The following is a 24,706-nucleotide window of genomic DNA, read 5'->3' on the forward strand; positions in this document are numbered from 1 at the left end:
GCAGTACCCCCCTAAAAGGGGTGTGTTGCATGTGGAGGAAGCAGATGTCTGAAATAAAGTCCTTAAGACTGTCTGGCCAACCACTGCCTGCTGTAGGGCAATGATATCCACACAATCACTGGCTGGTCAAGTGGCTTCCCCAAATATTTATCAGCACTGCAAAATTGCAGTGAAAAGCAATGGTTGCTACTTTTTTTGCATGTAAAATGCAACCTAGGAGTAACAGGAAGGGCTCTTTTGGCTTTGTGATAGCAAGTATGGATGCACTTGACTATTCATCTTGTAAGGCCAGCTTTAGAAATAGTGAGGAAATATGAATTTTGTGATCAGTTATGTCCCCTATCGTAGACCCCAACGGCTCCATGTGCATGCTATACGTACATGTATGTTCCCTCCAGTTCCAGTTTTGAAGACGCATATATATGTGCGTCCACCGTCAACATGTCCTCTTTCAGATCCGCCATGAATGGGTCAGATATTCCATTCCTAAGTATGAAAGGCCACCGACTTTATGTGGTTCACTTTCCACATTTTACAGATTCAGGCGAGTAGGCCCTGAATTCTGTCATCAAGCCTTTTTCCTGCCTTCTGCCTCTGAAAGCTCCAGTCTGAGCCTGCATCTGTATCCATGAACTTTGTCCTACTCCCTGCGCGGCTAACGGTGCCTGATCCAGCATATTGTCTGCCAAAAACTGTATTTCACCTTCAAGATTATCTACTCCGCTCCTCATCCGATGCATTCCTGTCTAGTAGTTTAGGTAAACATTCCTCCAGCTACCGTGCAAAGGGCCAGGCCTCGCTGTCCACATGCAAGTAATTCATAGCCCCGTTACCATGGAATATTCCTACCCCCTCGCATCTCATGTAGACACTTAGACGCTTGTACACGCACTAACAGTCAGTATAGAATAGATTCTATCCTAGAGACCTTTCCTTTTGGATAACACAGTTCTTTAAACATAGGATATTAGATATGATTTGGGATTAGGTTGACATAACCCCCAGACTTCTGTCTCCACATGTAGAGCTAAATGTCAAGTCTCCTTCACCCTCTAGTTGCACGTCAATCACACGTCATGCGGCTGCGCGCGCATCTCTGCCAAATATTTCTGCTGACATTGCAGGATTCTTTTATGGATCCACCCACTTGTGACATCATGTATAATGACGTTTATTAAATTACGCCCATATGACTGCCTCTATTAGTTACGTATGCACCTTTTATCTGTATTATCAGCTGTTACGCCTCTTGCATCTGTTTCACTGTAATGCATTTTCTATAAAACTGCTTATCTGTCAATAACGTATGCCCTTCCTTCCTGAACTTTCGTGGTGATGGAATAGAAAGCCTACAATTCGAATTGTATTCCTTTGTATAGGAATAAAGCCTTTTTAAAACCTCTAATACCACGGATTCTGCCTCTTATATTTACTGAGTTATTCTTACTAGACTTTACCGCATAAAAAATAGTACCGGTAATGAAATATTTACCACAATAGGGTGGCCCTTGAGGGTTTAGGCAAAGGCCACAAACTACTGGTCAGCCTTGCACAAGGGCTTAATCAGATAAGTGTAGTACAAGAGAACCTGTTTGACTTCTAAGGTGTGAAGGGCTCTCTCTACTACTGAGTTTGGTTGAAGAAAGAAGACTGGTAGATCAGTGGTTTGGTTGAGGTGAAAGGGGAATACCACTTTGGGTGGAATTTTGGGGGATACCACTTTTTGATGGAACTTGGGATTGGTTCAGAGTACAACCCTGTCTTTTTGGACCGCAATTAAGGTGTCCTGTAGAATGTAGTCCCGCAACTCACTCATTTGCCTAAGATGTTGTGCCTTTAAGAAAAGAGGAAGATTATAAAGGCTCAAAAGAGACCATGAGCTTGTTAAGGACCATAAGAAGAAAAGAAAATAGGAGCATGGGGAACCCTGGGACGGATGATCCTTTTGAGGCCCACAAGCAAAGCTTTAACTATGGGGATGCGAAAAAGGGAGCAGTATTTCCTCTTTTGCACGCAAGTGACTACAGCTACTAAATGAGGCAGTATGGACGTGTATGGAAGGTATGATTACTGTAGATGGATTAGGTAACCCGTAATGTCCTGGACTGTAGGCGTGAGGTGGTCCAGGTGTCCGGGGATGCAATAATGAATACATATTTTCCATTTTGTTGCAGGCTTGCATGGTGGACCAATGTGGACTCACCTAAGATGTCCATGCACAGCTGCGAGAGGGGCAGTTAGTTGAATTCTAGGACCTCAGGTGACAGATTGCTGGACTGAGCAGTTTGCGTTCTGGGTGTCCAATCTAACATTGGCTCCTTGTGAGAATACACAGACTGTTGGGGAGTGTGAGAAAGTGCCATCTTTCTTGCATGGTATGCCCCCACTTTTTGCTAAATTGCTGAATGTACTTCGATTGAGTGTACCCTGGGTTCCTGCCAATCAGGTGCCCAGGGCCTATGTTCCTTCCTTAAACCACACAAACTCCAAATTGGCAAACCCTAGCCACATGTCAGCCCCTAGTAAATGGTACCCTAGGTACCCAGGGCCTTGTGGCCAGGGAAGGCCTCCAAGGGTTGCAGCACTCATTGTGCCACCCTCAGTGGCCCTGTACCCTTACACACACACTGCCCTTGCAGGCTGAGTGTCTGGGTGCAGGACAAAACAAAAAGTCGACATGGCACACATCACTGTGTACCATGCCCATCACCTACACTGCCAAGGCATATGTCAGCCACCCCTCTAGCTGGGTGCATTACGCCTATGGTGTGGGCACAGGAGCAGGAGCCCTGTGCCCCTACAGTACCCGGGTCCATTCCTGGGCACTGTAAGTGCAGTGCTGTCATTTAAGAGTACATGGTGCTGAGAGCTTGTCAAACACGAGCTCCACAGCACCATATTGGCAACACTGAAGCCTGGGAAGTTTGGTATCAAACTTCTCAGCACATTGAACCCACACTGATGCCAGTGTAGGATTTAATGTACTAAGCACCCCAGAGGGCATCTTAGAGATGCCCCCTTACAGCTAACTTACAATCCACGTCTGCTCTGAGGCTGCCCAGGCTGCCACACAGCAGACACGTTGCTGGACCCCTGGGTGGGAGAGCCCCTGCTCTCCCGGGCCTGCAACAATGCACATCCTGGGTGAGGTGAGAAATCTCCTCCCCCAGGATGAGCAAAGGGAAGCTTCAAAGGCAGGCCGCCATTTGGAGTTTCCCCAGGCCACTGCAACCCCCCACTCTGGCGGGAAGCTTGGCCGGAAACCCCATACAAGGACAGGGGATGTGCCAGCCTGCCCACCCCACCCCTCAGGTGGGGGAGGCGAGGTGAAGCACATCTCCGGGCTCGCGCCATCTTGAAGATGGGAGGCCCTACCCTATCAGGATTAGGCTACTGCCCCCCTCCCACAGGAGAGGGGCAGGATAGGGGGTGTACCCACCCCAGGACAAGGACCCATTGGTCCCTGGCCTTCACCTACCTGTAACGCCCCTAAATCTAGTATTTAGGGGCACCCTGAACCTTCCTTCCTTAGATTCCAGATAGAAAATTACAAGAAGAGCAAGAAGAACAAAAACCTGCCCTGCAGCTGCTAAAAAGACACCAACTGCTTAGGCCCCAGCCCTACCGGCCTGTCGACTCTCGAACCTGCACCAGCGCGGCATCTCTCGTGGCCAGCAACCTCACCAACCCCGGAGGACCTGGCTACCTTTTGGCTCTAAGCCCCTGGGACTCCCATGAGTAGAGGCTCTACTCAAGAAACCTATTTTTAACCCCTGGCAGCAGCCCGGAACCGCGGACCCAACACACTCTGCACCAGCCAAGCCTGGCCAGTGCCGGAGTGGACAAAGACCCTGAGGACGACCCCACGGCGACTGTGACCCCGAGTCCGGCACCCAAGGACCCCCCTCGACATCCCGGAAGAAGCCTGCAGCCTCAGAACCAAGTGCCACCCCAACCGCGATCAACCAGAGGGTAAGATTCCCGACGTCAAAAGGCACCCCTGCACCCGGCGCCCTGCGGCCCCCTGTGCCCAATCCCGGGGTACCCACCTAACCTACAACTACCCAACTTACCTCTCGAAGTGGTGGTGGCACCTGAAACATCCTCGTCCCCGAGCCTGCAGCCTTTTTCCAAACCGGAACATTCCCATTGATTTCCATTGAGCGCCCGAAGGCTCAAAAGCACCCTGCACCCAGCCGCCCGAGTGGCCCTGGCAGTGCCCTCTCTACACTAACCTACTTCCCCACTTGCCCTGAGTAAGTGACCAGGAGCCCAGCTCCCACAGCCGCGTGGCTTGCCAGACAGCAGCCACCAACCAAGGCCCCCCTATCCCTCATAGGATAACATTGGGCCTAACTCTCTCTGCACCCGGCCGTCCTGAAACCGCTGAGGGTGAACCAACCAACTGTACCTACCTGACACTGGGGGACCCCTGAGTCCATGCCCGGAATTTCAACTCTGCCAGTCGAGTACTTACCCTTAAACCGCTAACTTCATTTTCCTCATAGGGTAACATTGACTGGCTTTTTCTTCAAAAAATCTTCTAAGTGTGAACTTTTCAAAACTGCAAAAATTCACCAAAAATCAGCCAAGTGACAAAAACGAATTTACTCACCTGCTCCTAGGTGAGCTCCCAGTGCTGGATCTTGGTGCCCAGCCCTGACCCTGAAAAGTGTTCACAACTATACTTACCTCTAACTCATTTTTCTCCCATAGGAAACCATTGTCTGCTTTTCTGTGAAATTTCTTCTAAGTGTCTATTTTTGCAAATTTGAAATATTCTTTTAAAATCGTACCATTTCTACAAACGAAATTACTTACCTGTTTTTGGTAAGGACCCCAGTCCTGGGTCTAGGTACCCAGTACTGGATTACTAAAGTAACGATAAAGTACTTTACCTGCAATTTGAATTTCTTGCCATAGAGATCCATTGAATGTTTTCTTTGAAATATTTTCTAAGTGCTAACTTTTGAAATAGCTAAATATTATTTAAAAATCATTACAGTTATTAAGTCGACTTTCATCACTTGATTCTGAATACTGACCCAAGGCTGGTTCTAGGAGCCAGACCTGGAATTCCAAAAGTAATCAGAAAAGTAAATTATTACAAATAACCTGAATTTACCATTGAGCTCAATGCATTGTTATGTTTAGGAAATAGGATTGTTTAGTACAACCAACTGTGACTGTTTACACAAATTTATTGCTTAAGACAAAAGTATTTATATTCAACCTCTCATTCTGAGAAAGTATATTTTTACCCCCTTTGTGGTTCTAAAAATAAAACAAGCATATATTTTATATATATAAACCATTGGCCTAGAGTTCAGTTATTGAGTGTGTGAAACCATTTGCTGACTGAGTGTGTACAATAAATGCTTTACACTGTCCTCTGGTACTGCCTTACTGCTCGACCAAGCTACCACTTTTGAGAGTAAGGTCATACCTAACTTTGACCTCTATCAGCCTCTGGGGGACTGTGGACTCTGTACACCCTGTACCTATTAGGGAACAGTATATACAGAGCCACTTTCTCACATGTCTCTAGCGGCGTCGGATGCGGCGTCGGGACCGGACAGGGGCTGAACCGGGGATCGACGTCAACCGGAGTCGGCGTCGGAGGTGGCACCGGAGTCGATGCCGGCGGAGGAGGCGTGACGAGGTCGACCGGAGTCAACGGGGGCCCAGGCCTGGGCCCCTCGGGGACCTGCGGCGTTGGGGCCGGAGCCTCCAACGGCGCCGGGGCCGGAGCCGCCAGCGCGCAAGGTCGCCCAGTCAAGTCCGCGGGGCCCGAAGGCGCGCCAGCGGGCGTCGACAGCGGGGCCAGGCTCCTCATGGCCGAGAGGAAGGCACTGACCTCCGCCGGCGTCGCGTCAGGTATGGGGACGTGCGCGGCGCCTGCAGCTCCGGCGGAGCCGCGGAGGTGGAACCACCCTGACCCTCGGCCGAGTCGCGCGACCGGCAAGGGGAGTCCGAAGAGCGGTGTTGCCTCTTGGACTTCTTTGATCGCTTCGACTTACCCGAAGAGTTCGAGCCAGACGAGCGACGATGTCGAGTGCGGCTCCGCGACCAATCCTTGGACCTCCTCCTGGACCGGGATCGAGAGGGGCGCGGAGCCGAGTGGCGAAGCTCGAGAAGCTTACGGGACCGCTCCCACCTAGCTTTCGAGGTCAGGGCCATACAATCGGAGCACGACTCCGCGTCGTGGTCGAGGCCCAAACAGTACAGGCACCGGCGGTGATGATCGGTCACCGACATCAGTCGGTGACCGTCGTCGCAGGCCTTGAAACCAGGCATCCTACCGGCACCAGAGTCGAGAAAGTGACCAAGAAGAGTCAAAAAAGTTAGTCAAAAAATGACTAAAGGGGTAGCTCTCTCGGATCGGCGCTTACTGGCGTGGAAAAAAAGAACTGACGTCAGTGCGCGAGGGAGGCGTCCAAGTACTCCGACGACGTCATTCCGGCGCACGACGCCAACGACGGACGCGGAGCCGCAGACGCCGCCTAGCGACGCGCAAGGGGTATTGCTACAAAAATCTTCCAGATCCAGTCTGACGCCTGGGGATATTCTAAGGTGAGCAATCTAACTAACGTGTTTCTTTCAGATTCAATTATACTATATACACACTGCCTACCTAACCCCACAGCGCCTGCATCGAGCCGGCCTCTCCCCATCCGCTTCATGCACAAGAAGCGGTCAAGACCCGGCTGACTTCTTCCACATGGTATGGGCATGCCCTCGACTGGCGCAGTTCTGGGGGGGGAGATTGAAACTGAGCTGTCCGAGGTCCTGTGGTGGGAGGTTCCCCATGACCCACGTCACTCCCTCTTAGGGATTACAGATGGACTAGACGGGTCCAGGAACGAGAAATTATTCTACAATACAGCCATGGTGGTGGCAAAACGGCATATAGCCGCCTCCTGGAAACTCCCTACACCACCAAGTTCTGATGGATGGAGAAGGGGTTGATTGGTGTGTGGCTCAAGAAAAACCCATGTACGAGGCACGGGGGTGTCCTAAGAAATACTGGAGAGTGTGGGGCAAATGGCTGGGTGCCGTGCAGTAGCATGTTCCTTCTACACAATGTATTGTACTCACTGTGGTGTGGTGCGGTCCGATTGTAATGTCTGTTCCTCCAACTGTAATGCGTCAATATTGGTATTATGCAATGTCGAGTCAATGGTGTTTGCATTCTGTTAAAACAATAACAATTTGTTTATCAAAAAAGAATGGTCATACATTCTGGTGGTAAGTTAAGATATCCCAACTCTAGGACTTCATGAGTCAAATACCTAGATTGAGCTCCTTGGGATTTGGATGTCTGACTTCGATGGTTCTGAGTGAGAAGACTGGAATTGAGATGTAGCTTTTGATGTGGAACTACTGACCGTTCTAAAAGGTGTTCTGAGCCACTGTTGACGAGGCCAAGTGGGAGATACTACAATCAGTGCGAGGGATGTTTGCCTGAGCTTCCGAAGTAGAAATGGAAGGAGAGGGAGAGGCGGAAAAGCGAAGGCAAATATATCCCTGACCAATTCATCCATAGGGCATTGCCTTTGGATACGGGGTGTGTGAACCTGGAGGTGAAGTTTGGGCATTTTGAGTTGTCCACTGTGGCGAACAGATCTATTTGTGGGAATCCACATTCTTGAAAGAATGGAAGGAGAACCTGGAGATTAAGTTCCCACTCGTGAATTTGTTGCGCATTCCTGCTTAGGAGGTCAGCAATCTGATTGTCTACTCCTGGGAGGTGCTCTGCCAGAAGATGGACTCTGTGATGAATTGCCCAACGCCAAGTTTTTGGAGAGGCGCTTGACAGTTGCAGAGAATGCATCCCCCCTGTTTTTGTACATAGTACATTGCTGTCATGTTGTCGGTGGGGACTAGGACAACTTTCCGTATGAGGTGAGACTGAAAAGCTTTCAGTGCTATGTACACAGCTAGAAGCACTAGATACATGATGTGCAGAGCTTTGTAGTAGTTGTTCAATATACCTTGAATTATCAAGCTGTGAAGATGGGTATCCAAACCCGTGATAGATGTGTCTGCTGTTAGCATGATCTGTGAAACAGGGTCGATGAAGAGCCGCCCTTTTGACAAATTTGGAGTGTTCGACCACTGCAGAGTACGATTGGTGCGGCTGTCTACCAACACTAGGTCTATTAATTGACCCTGAGACTGATTCCACTGACGTGCTAGGCACTCCTGTAGAGGACACAAGTGTAATCTTGCATGAGGCACTATCGCAATGCATGATGCTATTATCCCTAGCAGTTGCATGAACGTTCTGACTGCTAAGTATTGATTGGCCTACAACTGTATTAGCAGAGATTGAATATTCAGAATTCTGGCTGCATTGGGACGGGCTAGAGCTGTGCAAGTGTTTAGAGTCGCTTCCAGATAAGACTGCATTTGTGAAGGCTGTAGGTGAGATTTCTGAGCAATGACCGTGAAACCCAATTGATAGAGTAGGTCTAATGTAGTCTCAGAGTGGTATATACACTTTTGGTGTGTGCTGGCTTTGATGAGCCAGTCGTCCAGATATAGGAAGACATGAATCTGTTGTCTTCTGAGATGTGTCACCTCTACTGCAAGACATTTTGTGAATACTCTGGAAGCAGTAGTTACTCAGAATGAGAGTACGTTGAATTGATAGTGTTTTCCTGCTATCACAAATCTGAGGTATTTGCGATGAGCTGGGTGAACCGGAATATGAATGAATGTGTCTTAAGTCTACTGTGAAAAAATCAACAAGAGAGGAAGGGATCTGACACGGCTAGTCCCCTCAATAGTTTATTCAAAATCAACAAAGCCAGTGTACATAAATCAATAAAAGGGGCACTGTTAGTCGAAAGAGCACTGGTTCACAGGTTCCAGACAAACCGGTATGTTTAAGAAAAGAAAGTAGACCTCTATGAAACAATACCCAGTTGGTATTAAAAGCCCTCACTCGCCAACCTGGTTGGTGACATGCTTCATCATCGGGCTCCACTGGGATGACCGAATGTCATCCCAGTGTGCTGCAACGCCAGGTTACTGCGGAGCGGGGTTCTTGTGTGGGGATAGTGAATTTAAAATCTCCAATTGAGTCAAAAAATAAAACTTTAATAATTTTGCTAATTGGAAAAGAATAAAAGGGAATGAGGGTCAAAAAAATAGAAGACCTGGTTCACTCCGTGGCGGTCAACATGTTTCTGCCTCTATGAGTGTTAGTCAGGCATTCTTCAGGACCAGAGTGGATGTGCGGAGCCCCGGTGTTGTGAACGCGCTAAGGTTCACCCTACCGTGGACTACTGGTGTGAAAATTTGTTAATTACAGAAAAAAAATCCGCCAAAATATATTAATTTGTTATGGGGAGAGGAACGAGTTTATTCTGACAATACAAAGGACAAACAAACAGAAAGACAAAACATGAGAAGAATTATCAGTGTTTGTCGCAAAATCGTGCTCTAAAACTCATGAGTTAAGAACAGTCGTGCTCAGAGGACAAATGAGTGCCACTAGATCTACCTCAGGTGCAAAAAGGTGAAGATATGTGCACCTAGGTATATCCAAGTATCGGTGTTTGATACAGCCAATGGCTCGATATCATATCAGTTGTGATTAAAAGTCAAATGTCGGAACGCACGTGAAATCTATGCGGCGTGCCACTCAAAATGCAGAGAAATGGGGAGGGCTAGGGAATGATTCAACTGCCCCCGATGCTCAATATGCACGAATTAGGGTAAAATCTTACAGCGAGGCCAATCCGTTTACTGCCTCATGGATCCCGGGAGGGGGGTGGGAGCAAATTGGCACACCCTGCATCATGGAAAGGAAAGACAAAGACAAAAGGAAGTCCGGGTCACTGACGCGAATAGAGAAGAGCGATACCGCTTACATTCGAGGGCAGGGAGCAGTATGAATTACTTACGCCCTTGCTGCTCAGCACCCGTGGTCAACCTACACAGCCTCTAGCTGCCGGGTCCGGATGGTGGAGATCCGGGACCGGAGGTGCGTATAAGAAGACAGTCGGAGAGTCCCCGGTTGGGCTCACAGAGAGAGCTTCAACGTGATTGGGTAGAATCACCCAACTCCGTTACTGATTGGATGTGAGGATATCCAATAGGAGTGAGGAAAGGAAAATGACAAGCAGTCATTCATCGTGCTGAACGACGCGTTTAAATAGAAACAAAGGGGGAGAGAGAGGGGGGAGGCACAAAGCTTTATTGACAGGTTCCAAAATGGACACAGAGCAAGTTAACACAGACCACACGTAGAATGTGCAAAGGAACCTGATATTAGGACTAGAACCCAAACAGATAGGGCAAAATGTTGTGCACGCGCTAATATTGGTAATGCTTGAAGTGACCGGTCGACAGACTCGCGTATTCAAGCAGTGCCTAGCTATGCATAGGGGGTATGGGGCAGGTGATATAACCCCAGCTGTCTTAGATGTAATATATGATATATCATATTTAATAATAGTGTATCGTGATGGCTGGGAACGTAGATTCTACAAAATGACACTATTCAGTCATAGCAGCTGAAGTCTCCTAGTCGCAGGAGTATAAAGGGGAATCAAAGATAGCCACTGCACCTATTGTTGATCGTAAGTGGATTACAGAACATTGGTCCAAGGTACATTATCATTTAACCCATGGAGGTTGGTCCCCAGGCGATAGACCCATCTCTGCTCCTTTTCAAAGAGTGCTTTAGGGATGTTTCTGCCTGTTGATATCTCTTCGATCACAGTCCATTTTAAGTCATTGGTTGTGTGGTTGACGGATAGGAAGTGTTCATCAATTTTGTGGTTGCACGTTTACACCTGACGTTGCTCCGGGGTTCGCATATCCGAAGTTTGACCTTCCTCGTTGTCATCCCTACGTATCGTAGACCGCAAGGGCATGTAATAAGGTAAACCACATTTGATGTGTTACAGTTCGTATGACCTCTTTGGGTCCAGACCTTGTTGGGTTCAAGGTTGAGGGTTTTAGTGTGTGAGGTCAGATGGCATATGCTACAATCAGAGCAAGGAAAATGTCCTGTTATCTTGGGGAGTCCCCATGCTTCAGTTATGGTTCTTTGTGAGGTCTCGGGGAACATCAAAGGGCGTGTATGTACAAGACTATTGCGGAGGCTCTGAGCGCGTTTAAACGGAAAGAGCGGTTTTTCCCAGTTCCGATTAATGCTGTTAATTATCCCCCAATGTTTGTTGATAGTTTTCTTCAATTGGTTGGAAAGGGTACTGCAGGTGGTAACACATGTTAGTGGAATAGGTGCAGTATCTTTTACATAGTCAGTTAGGAGAACATCCCTTGGTTGGTTTCTCGCACGTTTGTAGCTTCTGGAGAGGAGAGGGGAAGGGTACCCTCTAGCTCTCAATTTAGTTGTTAGGTCGTGAGATTGGGCCTTGAAATCGCTCAAGGTGGTGCAATTTCGTCGTAGGCGAAGAAATTGTCCATAGGGTAAATTCTCCCTCAAGGTGCGTGGATGGAAACTAGTGAACTCGAGGAGATTGTTCCTCGAAGTCGGCTTGTAATAGGTCCTGGTCTGAAAAGACCCTTGTGTCTTAGTGATCGTTACATCAAGAAATACAACTTCAGACTCGTCAAAGGTGTATGTAAAATTCAGGTTTGGATTCAGGGTATTGATCCACGTGAGGAAAGACTGGAGGGCGTTGCTATAACCATGCCAGATCAATAGCACATCGTCTATGTATCGCTTCCATAAGCCTATGGAAGAACGATATGGATTTGAAGTAGGGAGGATGAACTCTTGTTCAAAGGCATATACGTACAATCCAGCCACACTGGGAGCGAAGGTACTCCCCATGGAAGTGCCTGTGGATTGGAGATACAGATGTCCCTGATATTCGAAAAAGTTCTTTTTCAAGGCCAAAGAAGCACATTGGATTATGAACTCCTTTGTAGTTCTATACTCCCAGGGAGTGGAGTCAAGTGATTCTTCCAGGACCCTGATGGTTTCGTCCTGGGGAATGCTCGTATAAAGGCTTTCTATGTCTAATGTCACCAGTATGGTGTTTTCTGAGCACGTGATGTTGATGAGTAGTTTTAGAAGGTCCTTAGTATCGTTGAGGTAAGTAGTGGATTTTTGGACCAAGGGTTTCAAAAAGTGGTCACAGAAACGTGATAGGGGTTCCAAAAGAGAGCCGATCCCCGAGACTATGGGACGTCCTGGGGGAGGGAATCTCTCTTTGTGGATTTTTGGAAGTGTGTAGAAATAAGGGATATTACCCGGGCCTTCAGTGAGAAATCGTGCTTCAGCCCTAGTGATGACACCTTGTGTCTGTGCATCTTCAACAATACTCACGATCTGAACCTTTAGCTCACCGGAGGGATCATTAAGGAGTGGTGTATAATTCCGACGATCGTTTAACAATCGGAGGCACTCTTGGTTGTAGTCGGTGGTGTTCAGTAATACAACTGCGCCCCCCTTATCTGCAGGTTTTATGGTGAGATTGGGGTCCGCACGGAGAGCGGTAATGGCTCTATATTCATCTGCCCTCAGGTTCTTAAAGGTAGTGGAGATGTCTAAATGTTCAATTTCGGCAAACACAGCTCGTTCAAAGGTTGTGATTTCCACAGGGATGGTATGTGGAGGGGGGTTAAAGGTGGATGAAGAAAACTATCAACAAACATTGGGGGATAATTAACAGCATTAATCGGAACTGGGAAAAACCGCTCTTTTCGTTTAAACGCGCTCAGAGCCTCCGCAATAGTCTTGTACATACACGCCCTTTGATGTTCCCCGAGACCTCACAAAGAACCATAACTGAAGCATGGGGACTCCCCAAGATAACAGGACATTTTCCTTGCTCTGATTGTAGCATATGCCATCTGACCTCACACACTAAAACCCTCAACCTTGAACCCAACAAGGTCTGGACCCAAAGAGGTCATACGAACTGTAACACATCAAATGTGGTTTACCTTATTACATGCCCTTGCGGTCTACGATACGTAGGGATGACAACGAGGAAGGTCAAACTTCGGATATGCGAACACCGGAGCAACGTCAGGTGTAAACGTGCAACCACAAAACTGAGTGAACACTTCCTATCCGTCAACCACACAACCAATGACTTAAAATGGACTGTGATCGAAGAGATATCAACAGGCAGAAACATCCCTAAAGCACTCTTTGAAAAGGAGCAGAGATGGGTCTATCGCCTGGGGACCAACCTCCATGGGTTAAATGATAATGTACCTTGGACCAATGTTCTGTAATCCACTTACGATCAACAGGAGGTGCAGTGGCTATCTTTGATTCCCCTTTATACTCCTGCGACTAGGAGACTTCAGCTGCTATGACTGAATAGTGTCATTTTGTAGAATCTACGTTCCCAGCCATCACGATACACTATTATTAAATATGATATATCATATATTACATCTAAGACAGCTGGGGTTATATCACCTGCCCCATACCCCCTATGCATAGCTAGGCACTGCTTGAATACGCGAGTCTGTCGACCGGTCACTTCAAGCATTACCAATATTAGCGCGTGCACAACATTTTGCCCTATCTGTTTGGGTTCTAGTCCTAATATCAGGTTCCTTTGCACATTCTACGTGTGGTCTGTGTTAACTTGCTCTGTGTCCATTTTGGAACCTGTCAATAAAGCTTTGTGCCTCCCCCCTCTCTCTCCCCCTTTGTTTCTATTTAAACGCGTCGTTCAGCACGATGAATGACTGCTTGTCATTTTCCTTTCCTCACTCCTATTGGATATCCTCACATCCAATCAGTAACGGAGTTGGGTGATTCTACCCAATCACGTTGAAGCTCTCTCTGTGAGCCCAACCGGGGACTCTCCGACTGTCTTCTTATACGCACCTCCGGTCCCGGATCTCCACCATCCGGACCCGGCAGCTAGAGGCTGTGTAGGTTGACCACGGGTGCTGAGCAGCAAGGGCGTAAGTAATTCATACTGCTCCCTGCCCTCGAAGGTAAGCGGTATCGCTCTTCTCTATTCGCGTCAGTGACCCGGACTTCCTTTTGTCTTTGTCTTTCCTTTCCATGATGCAGGGTGTGCCAATTTGCTCCCACCCCCCTCCCGGGATCCATGAGGCAGTAAACGGATTGGCCTCTCTGTAAGATTGTACCCTAATTCGTGCATATTGAGCATCGGGGGCAGTTGAATCATTCCCTAGCCCTCCCCATTTCTCTGCATTTTGAGTGGCACGCCGCATAGATTTCACGTGCGTTCCGACATTTGACTTTTAATCACAACTGATATGATATCGAGCCATTGGCTGTATCAAACACCGATACTTGGATATACCTAGGTGCACATATCTTCACCTTTTTGCACCTGAGGTAGATCTAGTGGCACTCATTTGTCCTCTGAGCACGACTGTTCTTAACTCATGAGTTTTAGAGCACGATTTTGCGACAAACACTGATAATTCTTCTCATGTTTTGTCTTTCTGTTTGTTTGTCCTTTGTATTGTCAGAATAAACTCGTTCCTCTCCCCATAACAAATTAATATATTTTGGCGGATTTTTTTTCTGTAATTAACAAATTTTCACACCAGTAGTCCACGGTAGGGTGAACCTTAGCGCGTTCACACCACCGGGGCTCCGCACATCCACTCTGGTCCTGAAGAATGCCTGACTAACACTCAGAGGCAGAAACATGTTGACCGCCACGGAGTGAACCAGGTCTTCTATTTGTTTGACCCTCATTCCCTTTTATTCTTTTCCAATTAGCAAAATTATTAAAGTTTTATTTTTTGACTCAATTGGAGATTTTAAATTCACTATCCCCACACAAGAACCCCGCTCCGCAGTAACCTGGCGTTGCAGCACACTGGGATGACATTCGGTCATCCCAGTGGAGCCCGATGATGAAGCATGTCACCAACCAGGTTGGCGAGTGAGGGCTTTTAATACCAACTGGGTATTGTTTCATAGAGGTCTACTTTCTTTTCTTAAACATACCGGTTTGTCTGGAACCTGTGGACCAGTGCTCTTTCGACTAACAGTGCCCCTTTTATTGATTTATGTACACTGGCTTTGTTGATTTTGAATTAAGTCTACTGTGGACATAAAATTGCCTTGCTGTAGCAGTGGAAGGACCTGTTGAAGCGTGACCATGTAGAAATGTTCTGAAAGTATGTACAGATTTAATGTCCTTAGTTCCAAAATTGGTCTTAAGGAGCCGTCCTTGGGGATTAGAAAGTACAGAGTGTACACCGCTGAACCTTGGTACTGTAATGGAACTGGTTATATCGCTCCTTTTGTTAAAAGAGCTTGTACCTCTTTTTGAGGAGCTGCAGGTGCTCTGACAAGGGTTTGAGTACGAGGTGGAATGTTGGGAGGATTGCTAGTAAGCTCTAGGCAATAACCATGTGGGATAAAGTCTAACATCCATTTGTCTGATGTTATGGATTGCCAAATGGGAAGAAATTATTTAAGCCTTCCCTGACAGGTGCTAGATGATCGGGTGCGTAGGCAAGTAACTGCTTACTGGGGAAGAAGAGTTGAGTGTTGGTGTGCCCTTACCACTACCCTTAAAATTGTTTCCTCTGTACCCTCCTCTAGAGAAGCCTCTACCGGAAGAGGGTTGCGTGTTGGACTTGAACGAGGAATTGAGTCTGATGATGTACTTTTAGACCCTGCTCTATAGAATGAGCGACGAAAGGAGCCTCTGCTTGAAGGAGACTGAAGTGCTCATCAATTCCGCCACGTCCGTATCTTTTTTCATCTTTTCTAAAGCCTCATAAGCCTGAGCGCTGAAAAGATGTTGTTTGTTAAAAGGAGTGTGAGAAAGTGGCTCTGTATATACTGTTCCTTAATAGGTACAGGGTGTACAGAGTCCACAGACCCCAAGGGTTTAACAGAGGTTAAAGTTAGATAAAACCTTACACTCCAAAGTGGTAGCCTGGTCGAGCAGTAAGGCAGTATCAGAGGACGTGTAAAGCATTTGTTGTACACACTCAGTCAGCAAATAGTTCCACACACTCAATAACTGAACTCTAGGCCAATGGTTTGTATATAAAAAAAATATGCTTGTTTTATTTTAGAACCAACACTTGGAATTAAAATATACTTTCTCGACAGGAGATGTTTCATAAAAATACTTTTGTATATGCAATTGACTTTTTAGTAAACAGTTACAATTAGTTGCAGTAGGCAACTCTATTTCTAAACACAATACATTGAGCTCAATGATAAATTCAGATTATATGCAACAGATTACTTTGTAGATTACTTTTGTAATTCCAGGCTTGGATCCTAGATCCAGTCCTGGGTCAGTTCTCAGAATCAGCTGTTGAAAGTCGACTTTGGTACTGTAATGATTTTTAACTAATATTTAACTATTTCAAAAGTGAGCACTTAGAAAATATTTCAGAGCAAACAATCAATGATTCCCTATGAAAGGAAATGTAGGTTACAGGTACAGTAGGTTATCGTTACGTTTGTAATCCAGTACTGGGTGTATAGACTCAGTACTGGGACATTTATCCAAAACAGGTAAGTAATTACGTTTTCAGATGTTATACGATTTTTGAGGAATATTTAGAAATTGCAGAAATCAACACTTAGAAGAAATGTCATAGAAAAGCAGTCAATGGTTTCCTATGGAAGAAAAATGAGTTAAAGGTAAGTATAGTTGTGGGTACTTTTCAGAGTCAGTGCTGGGCACCAAACTCCAGCACTGGGAGCTCACCTAAGAGCAGGTGAGTAAGTTCGTTTTTGGTACTCGGCTGATTTTTGGTGAATATTTTGAGTTTTGAAAAGTTCACACTTAGAAGAAATTTCAGGAAAAAGCTAGCCAATGTTACCCTATGAGGAAAATGAAGTTAGCGGTTTAAGGGTAAGTACTCGACTGGCAGAGTTGAAGTTCTGGGCATAGACTCGGGGGTCTCCCAGTGTCAGGTAGGTACAGTCAGTTCACCCTCAGCGGTTTCAGGACGGCCGGGTGCAGAGAGAGTTAGGCCCAATGTTATCCTATGAGGGATAGGGGGGCCTGGGTTGGTGGCTGCTGTCGGGCAAGCCACGCGGCTGTGGGAGCTGGGCTCCTGGTCACTTACTCAGGGCAAGTGGGTAAGTGGGTTAGAGTAGAGTTTTCACTGCCAGGGCCACTCGGGCGGCTGGCTGCAGGGTGCTTTTGAGCCGTCAGGCGCTCAATGGATTTCTATGGGAAATCTCCGGTTTGGAAAAAGACTGCAAGCTCGGGGACGAGGACTCTTCGGGTGCCACCACCACTTCGAGGGGTAAGTTGGATAGTTGGAGGATAGGTAGGTACCCCGGGATTGGGCACAGAGGGCCGTGGGGCGCCGGGTGCAGGGGTGCCTTTTGATGTCGGAAATCTTACCCTCTTGTTGATCGCGGTTGGGGTGGCACTCTGTTCTGAGGCTGCAAGCTTCTTCAGGATAGTCGAGGGGGGTCCTTGGGTGCCGGACTCGGGGTCACAGTCGCCGTGGGGTCGTCCTCGTGGGTTTAGTTCACTCCGGCACCGGCCAGGCTTGGCGGGTGCAGAGTGGGCTGGGATCGCGGTTCCGGGCTGCTGCCAGGGGGTGAAAGGTAGGTTCTGAGTAGAGCCTCTACTCATGGGAGTCCCAGGGGATTAGAGTTCAAAGGCAGCCAGGTCCTCCGGGGTTTCTGAGGTTGCTGGCCACAAGAGATGCCGGGTTTGGAGCAGGAGCAAGTCAGAGGTCGACAGGCCAGTAGGGCTGGGGCCAAAGCAGTTGGTGTCTCCCTCTCCTTTGCAGCCGCAGGGCAGGTCTTCTTTTCTTCTCGCTCTTCTTGTAGTTTCGGAATCTGGAATCTGGGGAAGGAAGGTTCAGGGTGCCCCTAAATACGAGATTTAGGGGCGTTACAGGTAGGTGAAGGCCAGGGACCAATGGGTCCTTGTCCTGGGGTGGGTACACCCCCTATCCTGCCTCTCTCCTGTGGGAGGGGGGCAGTAGCCTAATCCTGATAGGGTAGGGCCTCCCATCTTCAAGATGGCGAGAGCCCGGAGATGTGCTTCACCTCCCCCACCTGAGGGGTGGGGTTGGGTTGGCAGGCTGGCACATCCCCTGTCCTTGTATGGGGTTTCCAGCCAAGCTTCCCGCCAGAGTGGGGGGTTGCAGTGGCCTGGGGAAACTCCTAGAGGCAGCAGGCCTTTGAATCTCCCCTTTGCTCATCCTGGGGGAGGAGATCTATCACCTCACCCAGGATGTGCATTGTTGCAGGCCCGGGAGAGCAGGGGCTCTCCCACCCAGGGGTCCAGCAACGTGTCTGCTGTGTGGCAGCCTGGGCAGCCTCAGAGCAGATGTGGATTGTAGGTTAGTTTTAGGAGGGCATCTCTAAGATGCCCTCTGGGGTGCTTGGTACATTAAATCTCACACTGGCATCAGTGTGGGTTTAATGTGCTGAGAAGTTTGATACCAAACTTCCCAGTCTTTAGTGTTGCCATTATGGTGCTGTGGAGCTCGTGTTTGACGAGCTCTCAGCACCATGTACTCTTAAATGGCAACACTGCACTTACAGTGCCCGGGAATGGACCTGGGTACTGTAGGGGCACAGGGCTCCTGCTCCTGTGCCCACACCATGGGCATAAGGCACCCAGCCAGAGGGGTGACTGACATATGCCTTGGCAGTGTGGGTGTTGGGCATGGCACACAGGGATGTGTGCCATGTCGACTCTTCATTTTGTCCTGCACCCAGACACTCAGCCTGCAAAGGCAGTGTGTGTGTGTAAGGGTACAGGGCCCCTAAGGGTGGCACAATGAGTGCTGCAGCCCTTAGGGGCCTTCCCTGGTCACAAGGCCCTGGGTACCTAGGGTACCATTTACTAGGGGCTGACATGTGGCCAGGGTTTGCCAATTTGGAGTTTGTGTGTTTAAGGAAGGAACATAAGCCCTGGGCACCTGATTGGCAGGAGTCCAGGGTACACTCAGTCAAAGTACATTCAGCAATTTAGCAAAAAGTGGGGGCATACCATGCAAGAAAGAGGGCACTTTCTCACAAGGAGTTTTTAAAATGGGCTGTTGGACTTCTGGTTTAAAACCCGAAATTCTAAGCCAGGCATGCCGATATAAGAGAATGCTGGTGTTAACTTCTCTCGCTTCAGTGTCAGCAGCATCAAGAGCACATCTATTAGAAGAGTTAGAAATGAGATCCCCTTCTTAAACTAGTTCTTGTGCTTTTTACTTGTGCTCTTCTGGGAGGTACTGAAGTAGACCTTCCATCTCATCCCAGTGTGCCCGGTCATACCTAGCTAATAGGTCCTGCTTGTTGGCAATGCACCAGTGATTAGCAGCTTGAGCAGCCACCCTTTTATCAGATGCATCAATAAGATTTGATTCTTTATCTGGGGAGGTGCATCCTCAGATGTCAGTGAGTTCGCTCTTTTACAAGTGTTGGAAACTACCAAGTTATCTAAAGGGAGCTGTCTTTTAATAAAAACCGGATCAGAGGGGGATAGTTTATATTTTTTATCAACCCTAGGTGTTAAAAGTCGTGCACGAACAGGATCCTTAAAAACGTCATCTGCATGTCTCATCATGCCTTTTAACATAGGAAGACTGTGACTAATTGTGTGAAGACTAGAGCCTCAACAAAAAAAATCGTCATCTAAGGTCTTTTTATGCAGTGTAAACCCAAGATATGATGCTGCTCTGGAAGTTAGTTGCAGATAGGATACATTCTCTGGAGGTGAAGGATTTGCTGGGTATAGGTCTGAATCATTATCCATGGGTGGCTCAATATTATAATCATCCAACGGATCTATATGTAAAGGAACATTATCATCATCATCCCCATTACCTAAATCAGGCTGTGTGTGAGGAGATCCCTGTGGTGTTATGTGTAATGGATCTGAGCCTGGTAGTATTGGTAAAGGTGAAGAGAGTGGAGGTGGTGAGAGGAATGGCAAAGTAGGTTGGATAGGACCTGTGGCAATGTCCTTCTTAAGGGGGGGGGTCTTCTGAACTGGCTTTCCTCTTGGAAGGGGTTTTGGCTAATATATGTCCAGTGTCTGGATTGATGTGAAGCTGTTTCTGCTCTGGATCCAGTCTGTCCTTCATAATGTCGAAGATTGGTTTCAGGTGATCTGAAATATCTTCCTTCGATTCCGGCATCGACATTTTCGGCGCCAAACCGGAATTGTCCTCGTCCTTGGAAGCATAAGGTTTTGGTTCCAAAGTGGACTTTTGTTTCGAAGCAGAGGATTTCGGCTCTTAAACAGATTTGTCTTTTGGCGCAGACTGTTTCCGGTCCAAAGACAATCTGTCTTGGCTTGATCCCGAGACGGAATGCTTGACTGGTGTCATGCCTGAGGGCAGGGCATCAGAAACGTAGTCTCGGTGCCGACCAAGACCCAAAGGCACTGGTGGTGCTGAAGCCTTATGTTTGGTAAAAGATAGTTTTTGGTGTATGGAGGTTTTGATACTCACGACACCCTGTCCCGCTGGAATGTCTTCTGACTCCAAATCGATCTCAGAATCTGATTCTGGGATCGTGATGGTCTCTTCTTCCACAGCTGCTGCTTCTTCCTGTCCGGATTCTTCTGCGAAAATATCCGGAGTCTGTTGAGTGCCTTGGCGCTGCATTTCTCATTGTCGAGCCAGACTATCTCGAAGAGTCTTTTTCGACCTGAACGAGCAACAGGCCTTGCAGTCATCTTCCTTGTGCTCCGGTGATCAGCACAGGTTGCAGACCTGGCGTAGGTCGGTCCGAGGGTACTCTGAGTGGCACCGAGGACAGAACTGAAACAGAGTCCATTCCATCGGCAGAGGGGTGCATCGACACGGCTAGGCCCGAAAGCCGCCCACAATGTTTTCGACTGAAGATGAGACTTTCCCGATCAAATGGATACGCGGAGAGGAAAACGCCTACAATAACAATACCGTCGAGGATCGCGCACCGAGGGGAACCCAAAGGACGGTTTTGAACCTTAGTGCAGAAATGCACATTCTAACTAGATAGTGAGAAAAAAAAAACAATAGAGTCGATGCCTATGCACACTATCACCGAAAGAAAGAATCACCTTACCTCATGACTAGGAAAGGCTTCTTTGAAGAACAAGCATTGAAAATGCAATAGATCTCGCCTTTGATTAAGTTAAATCCATTTGCTTTGCTAATGGTATTGTATAGCAAAGTAAATGGCTTTAACTTAATAAAAGGAGAGACCTATTGCATTTTCATTGCTTGTTTTCTTTAGCTTCCTAAATTTAGCCCTATAAAAGATCACTTTATATCTGGGGAAATGAGGTGCAACCTGGGCCGATAACCAGACTAAGGAACGATTTAACGTTCTCTGTGTTCATTCTGGAGTCTAAGCAATTTTTAGTTGTTTTTTTTAAGGCAATCTCAGAACAGAAATTTTTCTGAACTATTCCTGACCGAGCTGCAAGCAGAGTGAAATATTGCCTGTGGATTTTTTCTCAGTGCTTTTACTTCCAGGCAGCGAAAAAGTGTTCAGAAGCATTGGAATCAAATGATAACTATCAGCAACCGAGAGGACTAGCAGATACAGCTATCCATCTAAGCTAACAATTTCCGCCAGTAACTGAGGCAAGAGAATTCTAAACTGCCTCTTACTGCACCACTAGATTTCAGTTGATAGTAATGATAGCTCGGGAGAGTTGGAGAAGTGGCAGATCCGCGCACAGCGTGTCTTTTTAAGGAAGATGCCCTTCATTTATGCAGTGAAGACTTTCCTCTGTCGCTTAGGGCAGTAGAATAGCATGCTACCGAGCCTATATGGCTGACACTGCATGTGATAACAACGGAAGGGTGAGGGGCTGATCAGAGACCCTTAGATTAGGACACAGAGCGAGGAGAGAAACGTGTAAGGTGGAGAGAGTAGACATTGGGACACAGCGGCAGAGGAGATGTGTGAGAGGGACAAAGTCTTTACATATTCAAAAGAGCTTGCTTTGAGACAAATAGGCAGGTTCTCAAAGCTCAAGGCTGAAAGGTTAGACTTATCTTCCTGCATGTTTTCTTCTGTGATTGGCGTAGATTTCCTACTTTAATGGAATTTACAAAGACTCATAGGAGTACACGTGAAATTCTGTAACTCGCTTGGATTTCCAAGAATACATCATTTCACAAAAGCTGTGCATGCAAAATTTCCAACAAGTGGAAAATTCTTAGCTCATATCTGATGCGAATTGCACACACAAATGTCTCTCCCCCACCCCCGAAAATATATTGTTTTTATTGTAGAGAAATCCCTTCTCCCAAGTTCCCATTACTTATGCTTTTCTTAGGAGTAAAGCTTCATGTGTTTTCAGTTTTGAAAAATACATGCAAAATGAAGGTGAATATTCACTTACTTGTGAATTTGTGCATGGTTGCGTCATTTTTCAGGGCCAGGCCTCTGGAATGCCTGCACACCCACTAGTGACCCAGAACTTTGCAGTGTCACCACATTGATAGATTATATATATTATGTGGACATGCCGATGGTGAGTGGACCGGCGGTGAGTGAAGAGATACCGGTGGTTAGTGGGCTGGCAGTGCATGAGATGGGGGCGCTTAATTGTTAGGTTAAAGTCCTCGCAGGCTGTGTTAGAGTTAACAGGCTATGGACTGTTGTTGGCCTTACCCCATTGTGCATGCCGTTGGGAGAGCAAGTAATTGTAGCAATATTTGAAAAGCCAACACTGGCGTGTGCCGTTTCTAGGAATTCCGTGTACCAGGAATTCTGTGTATGACGTTTGGTGGCACATCTGCAGAACATACTCCATAGCATGGGTGAGGTATGTGCATTGTGACGACTACCCATGCTAAACGGTTCGAGGCGTGTCATCAAAAAAAGACTGGACTGGGAGCGGCATCCAGAGCGATGTTGAAGGTGATCCATTAGCATAGCGTGTGCTGTGGGTAGCAATCGCCGTGTGTCATCTGTTTAAAAAAAAAAAAAACACAAAAGGGAGGCCGGCTGGATGGGGTTCCTGTGTGACATGGCGTCGGGGTGGATGCAGCTGCTTGAGAGAGGCTGGCAGGGCTGGGGTTTCTGTGAGGTGCGCGCCAGCTTCCTTCAACTCTGGGTCAATCACGTGTGCACTGTTTAAAGTGAAAGCACGCCGCCATGCGCGCGCGCATGCACATCTCTTGACGGTGCTAGAGTTGAAGGAAGCCGGCGTGTTTAACAAGATGGCGGCGGACTGTCCCACGGACACACGCATACTGTCTGCTATGGACAAATGGCAAAAGCAGCCATGTTTGTCCATGCAGACGCGTGCACGAAAAGCCCACGGCAGAATCAATTCCAAAAGGTACTCGCAATAGCGAGAGCAGCACATGCGCTGATTTGGCCCGGCGAGACCTAAAAACAACTTGAAAACATCCGGACCAGCACTAGATGGCAGGAGCATGCAAAGCATGTGTATCTACAGCACACATGCCGCGAACACAGGACAGCAGGGCCACTTTGGATGAAGATTTTGTGGATCCTGAAGTCTCTCAAGGGCAGGTTGGTGCTGGAGTCAGTGGTGTTCGGATTGGACACACAACAACCTTTGGTAGTTGCAAGGGCTACGGTACCCAGAGGTTTGGTGCTGAGAGGCTTCAGGAAGGGGTCAGTGGCTCGAGATTTGATGAGCAGGCTGGCCTCCTGGACTCGCAACAACCTATTGCAGGCGAGTTGCTCCCTCGCTCTGAGTCACCACAGAAAGCACACACGGGCTCCCAGTCAGCCAATCACAATGCTGCCTTAGCAGTGTTGTGATTAGTATGAGAGCCGTTTTTGGGCACTCATACGCTGACTGGCGGCCTGTGCATGTTCTCCATGTAAGTTGCGATGCAGCCTGCATAGAAAACATGCGAAGTGCGCATTACTGTTTTGGGCAGCCCGGGAGGGCTATCCAAGTAGTCATTGTGCACTTTAAGAGGGTGCAACCAATCCTCCCCTGCCCCCACCCTCTAACGCAAAGCTGTGGGCAGCAGGAGAAGAAAATAAAATGATCATAACCTGATTTATCATCATTCTATTTTCTCTCTTTCACTGCAAAAAAGCAGTGGGGGCGACGCCACTGCAGGAGTACCATTTACTGGGGGCTTAAGTGGTGCTAAAGTCCTTGCCAAATGTGTTACAATTAGACATTTCCTTTTTTTTTTAAGAGGAAGAACACTGCCGGCCTGGTTAGCAGGGATCCAGGGCACTTTCAGTCAAAAAGCATCAGGACTAGAGCTAAAAGTTGGGGGTACCATGTCAAAAATGGCAATTTCCTACGAACTACATGTTACCTTAATGAATGGAATGCACCTGGAAGGAAGTACTATTACAGATTTCCTATAAGATGACAGAGGCAGACTTTATCAACAGAAGAAAATCCATTTTGCTACACCTACCTCTTCAATAGCAGCATCTTGCAAGAGAGATCGAATATCTAACCGCATCATGTGACGAGGGGCTGTTTCCCAATGATCAGACATCTTAAAATAAAAAATGCAAAAATTTTGGTTAGATAGCCCTGGCACAAACAGTAGTACATCAAGCTATTCTCTGCACTCCTTTCTCTCCGTGAGCAGCAATAAAGGTGCATTTTACATCCAAACAATGTCCAACACCGGGTGCATCATCACAGAGCTACACATCTGCATGCTAATTCACTAAATGTGCTTGCTACTTCAAAAGACAAAGCTTTATCCCATGCACAAGAACCCCAGTCTTCAATCAAAAGCTTTTCCAAAACAAATGCAAAGAAATTACAAGAACCTACTAGTTTTACTGGAGGCTTTCCTCCACATTTTAGTT

General features: G+C 47.4%; 1 protein-coding gene across 2 annotated transcripts in view; it reads right to left on the reverse strand.

The window, feature by feature from the left end:
* Window positions 1-24,706, reverse strand: part of YLPM1 (YLP motif containing 1) — an 820,959-nt gene that overhangs the window by 161,138 nt on the left and 635,115 nt on the right. For both annotated transcript variants that reach the window (XM_085626748.1, XM_085626747.1), the window contains exon 15: window positions 24,301-24,384. In XM_085626748.1, the coding sequence (XP_085482874.1) occupies window positions 24,301-24,384 (84 nt within the window). The remainder of the gene's footprint in view (window positions 1-24,300; window positions 24,385-24,706) is intronic.

This window comes from Triturus cristatus, chromosome 9, assembly GCF_964204655.1.
Source record: "Triturus cristatus chromosome 9, aTriCri1.1, whole genome shotgun sequence".
NCBI classification, from domain to species: Eukaryota; Metazoa; Chordata; class Amphibia; order Caudata; family Salamandridae; genus Triturus; species Triturus cristatus.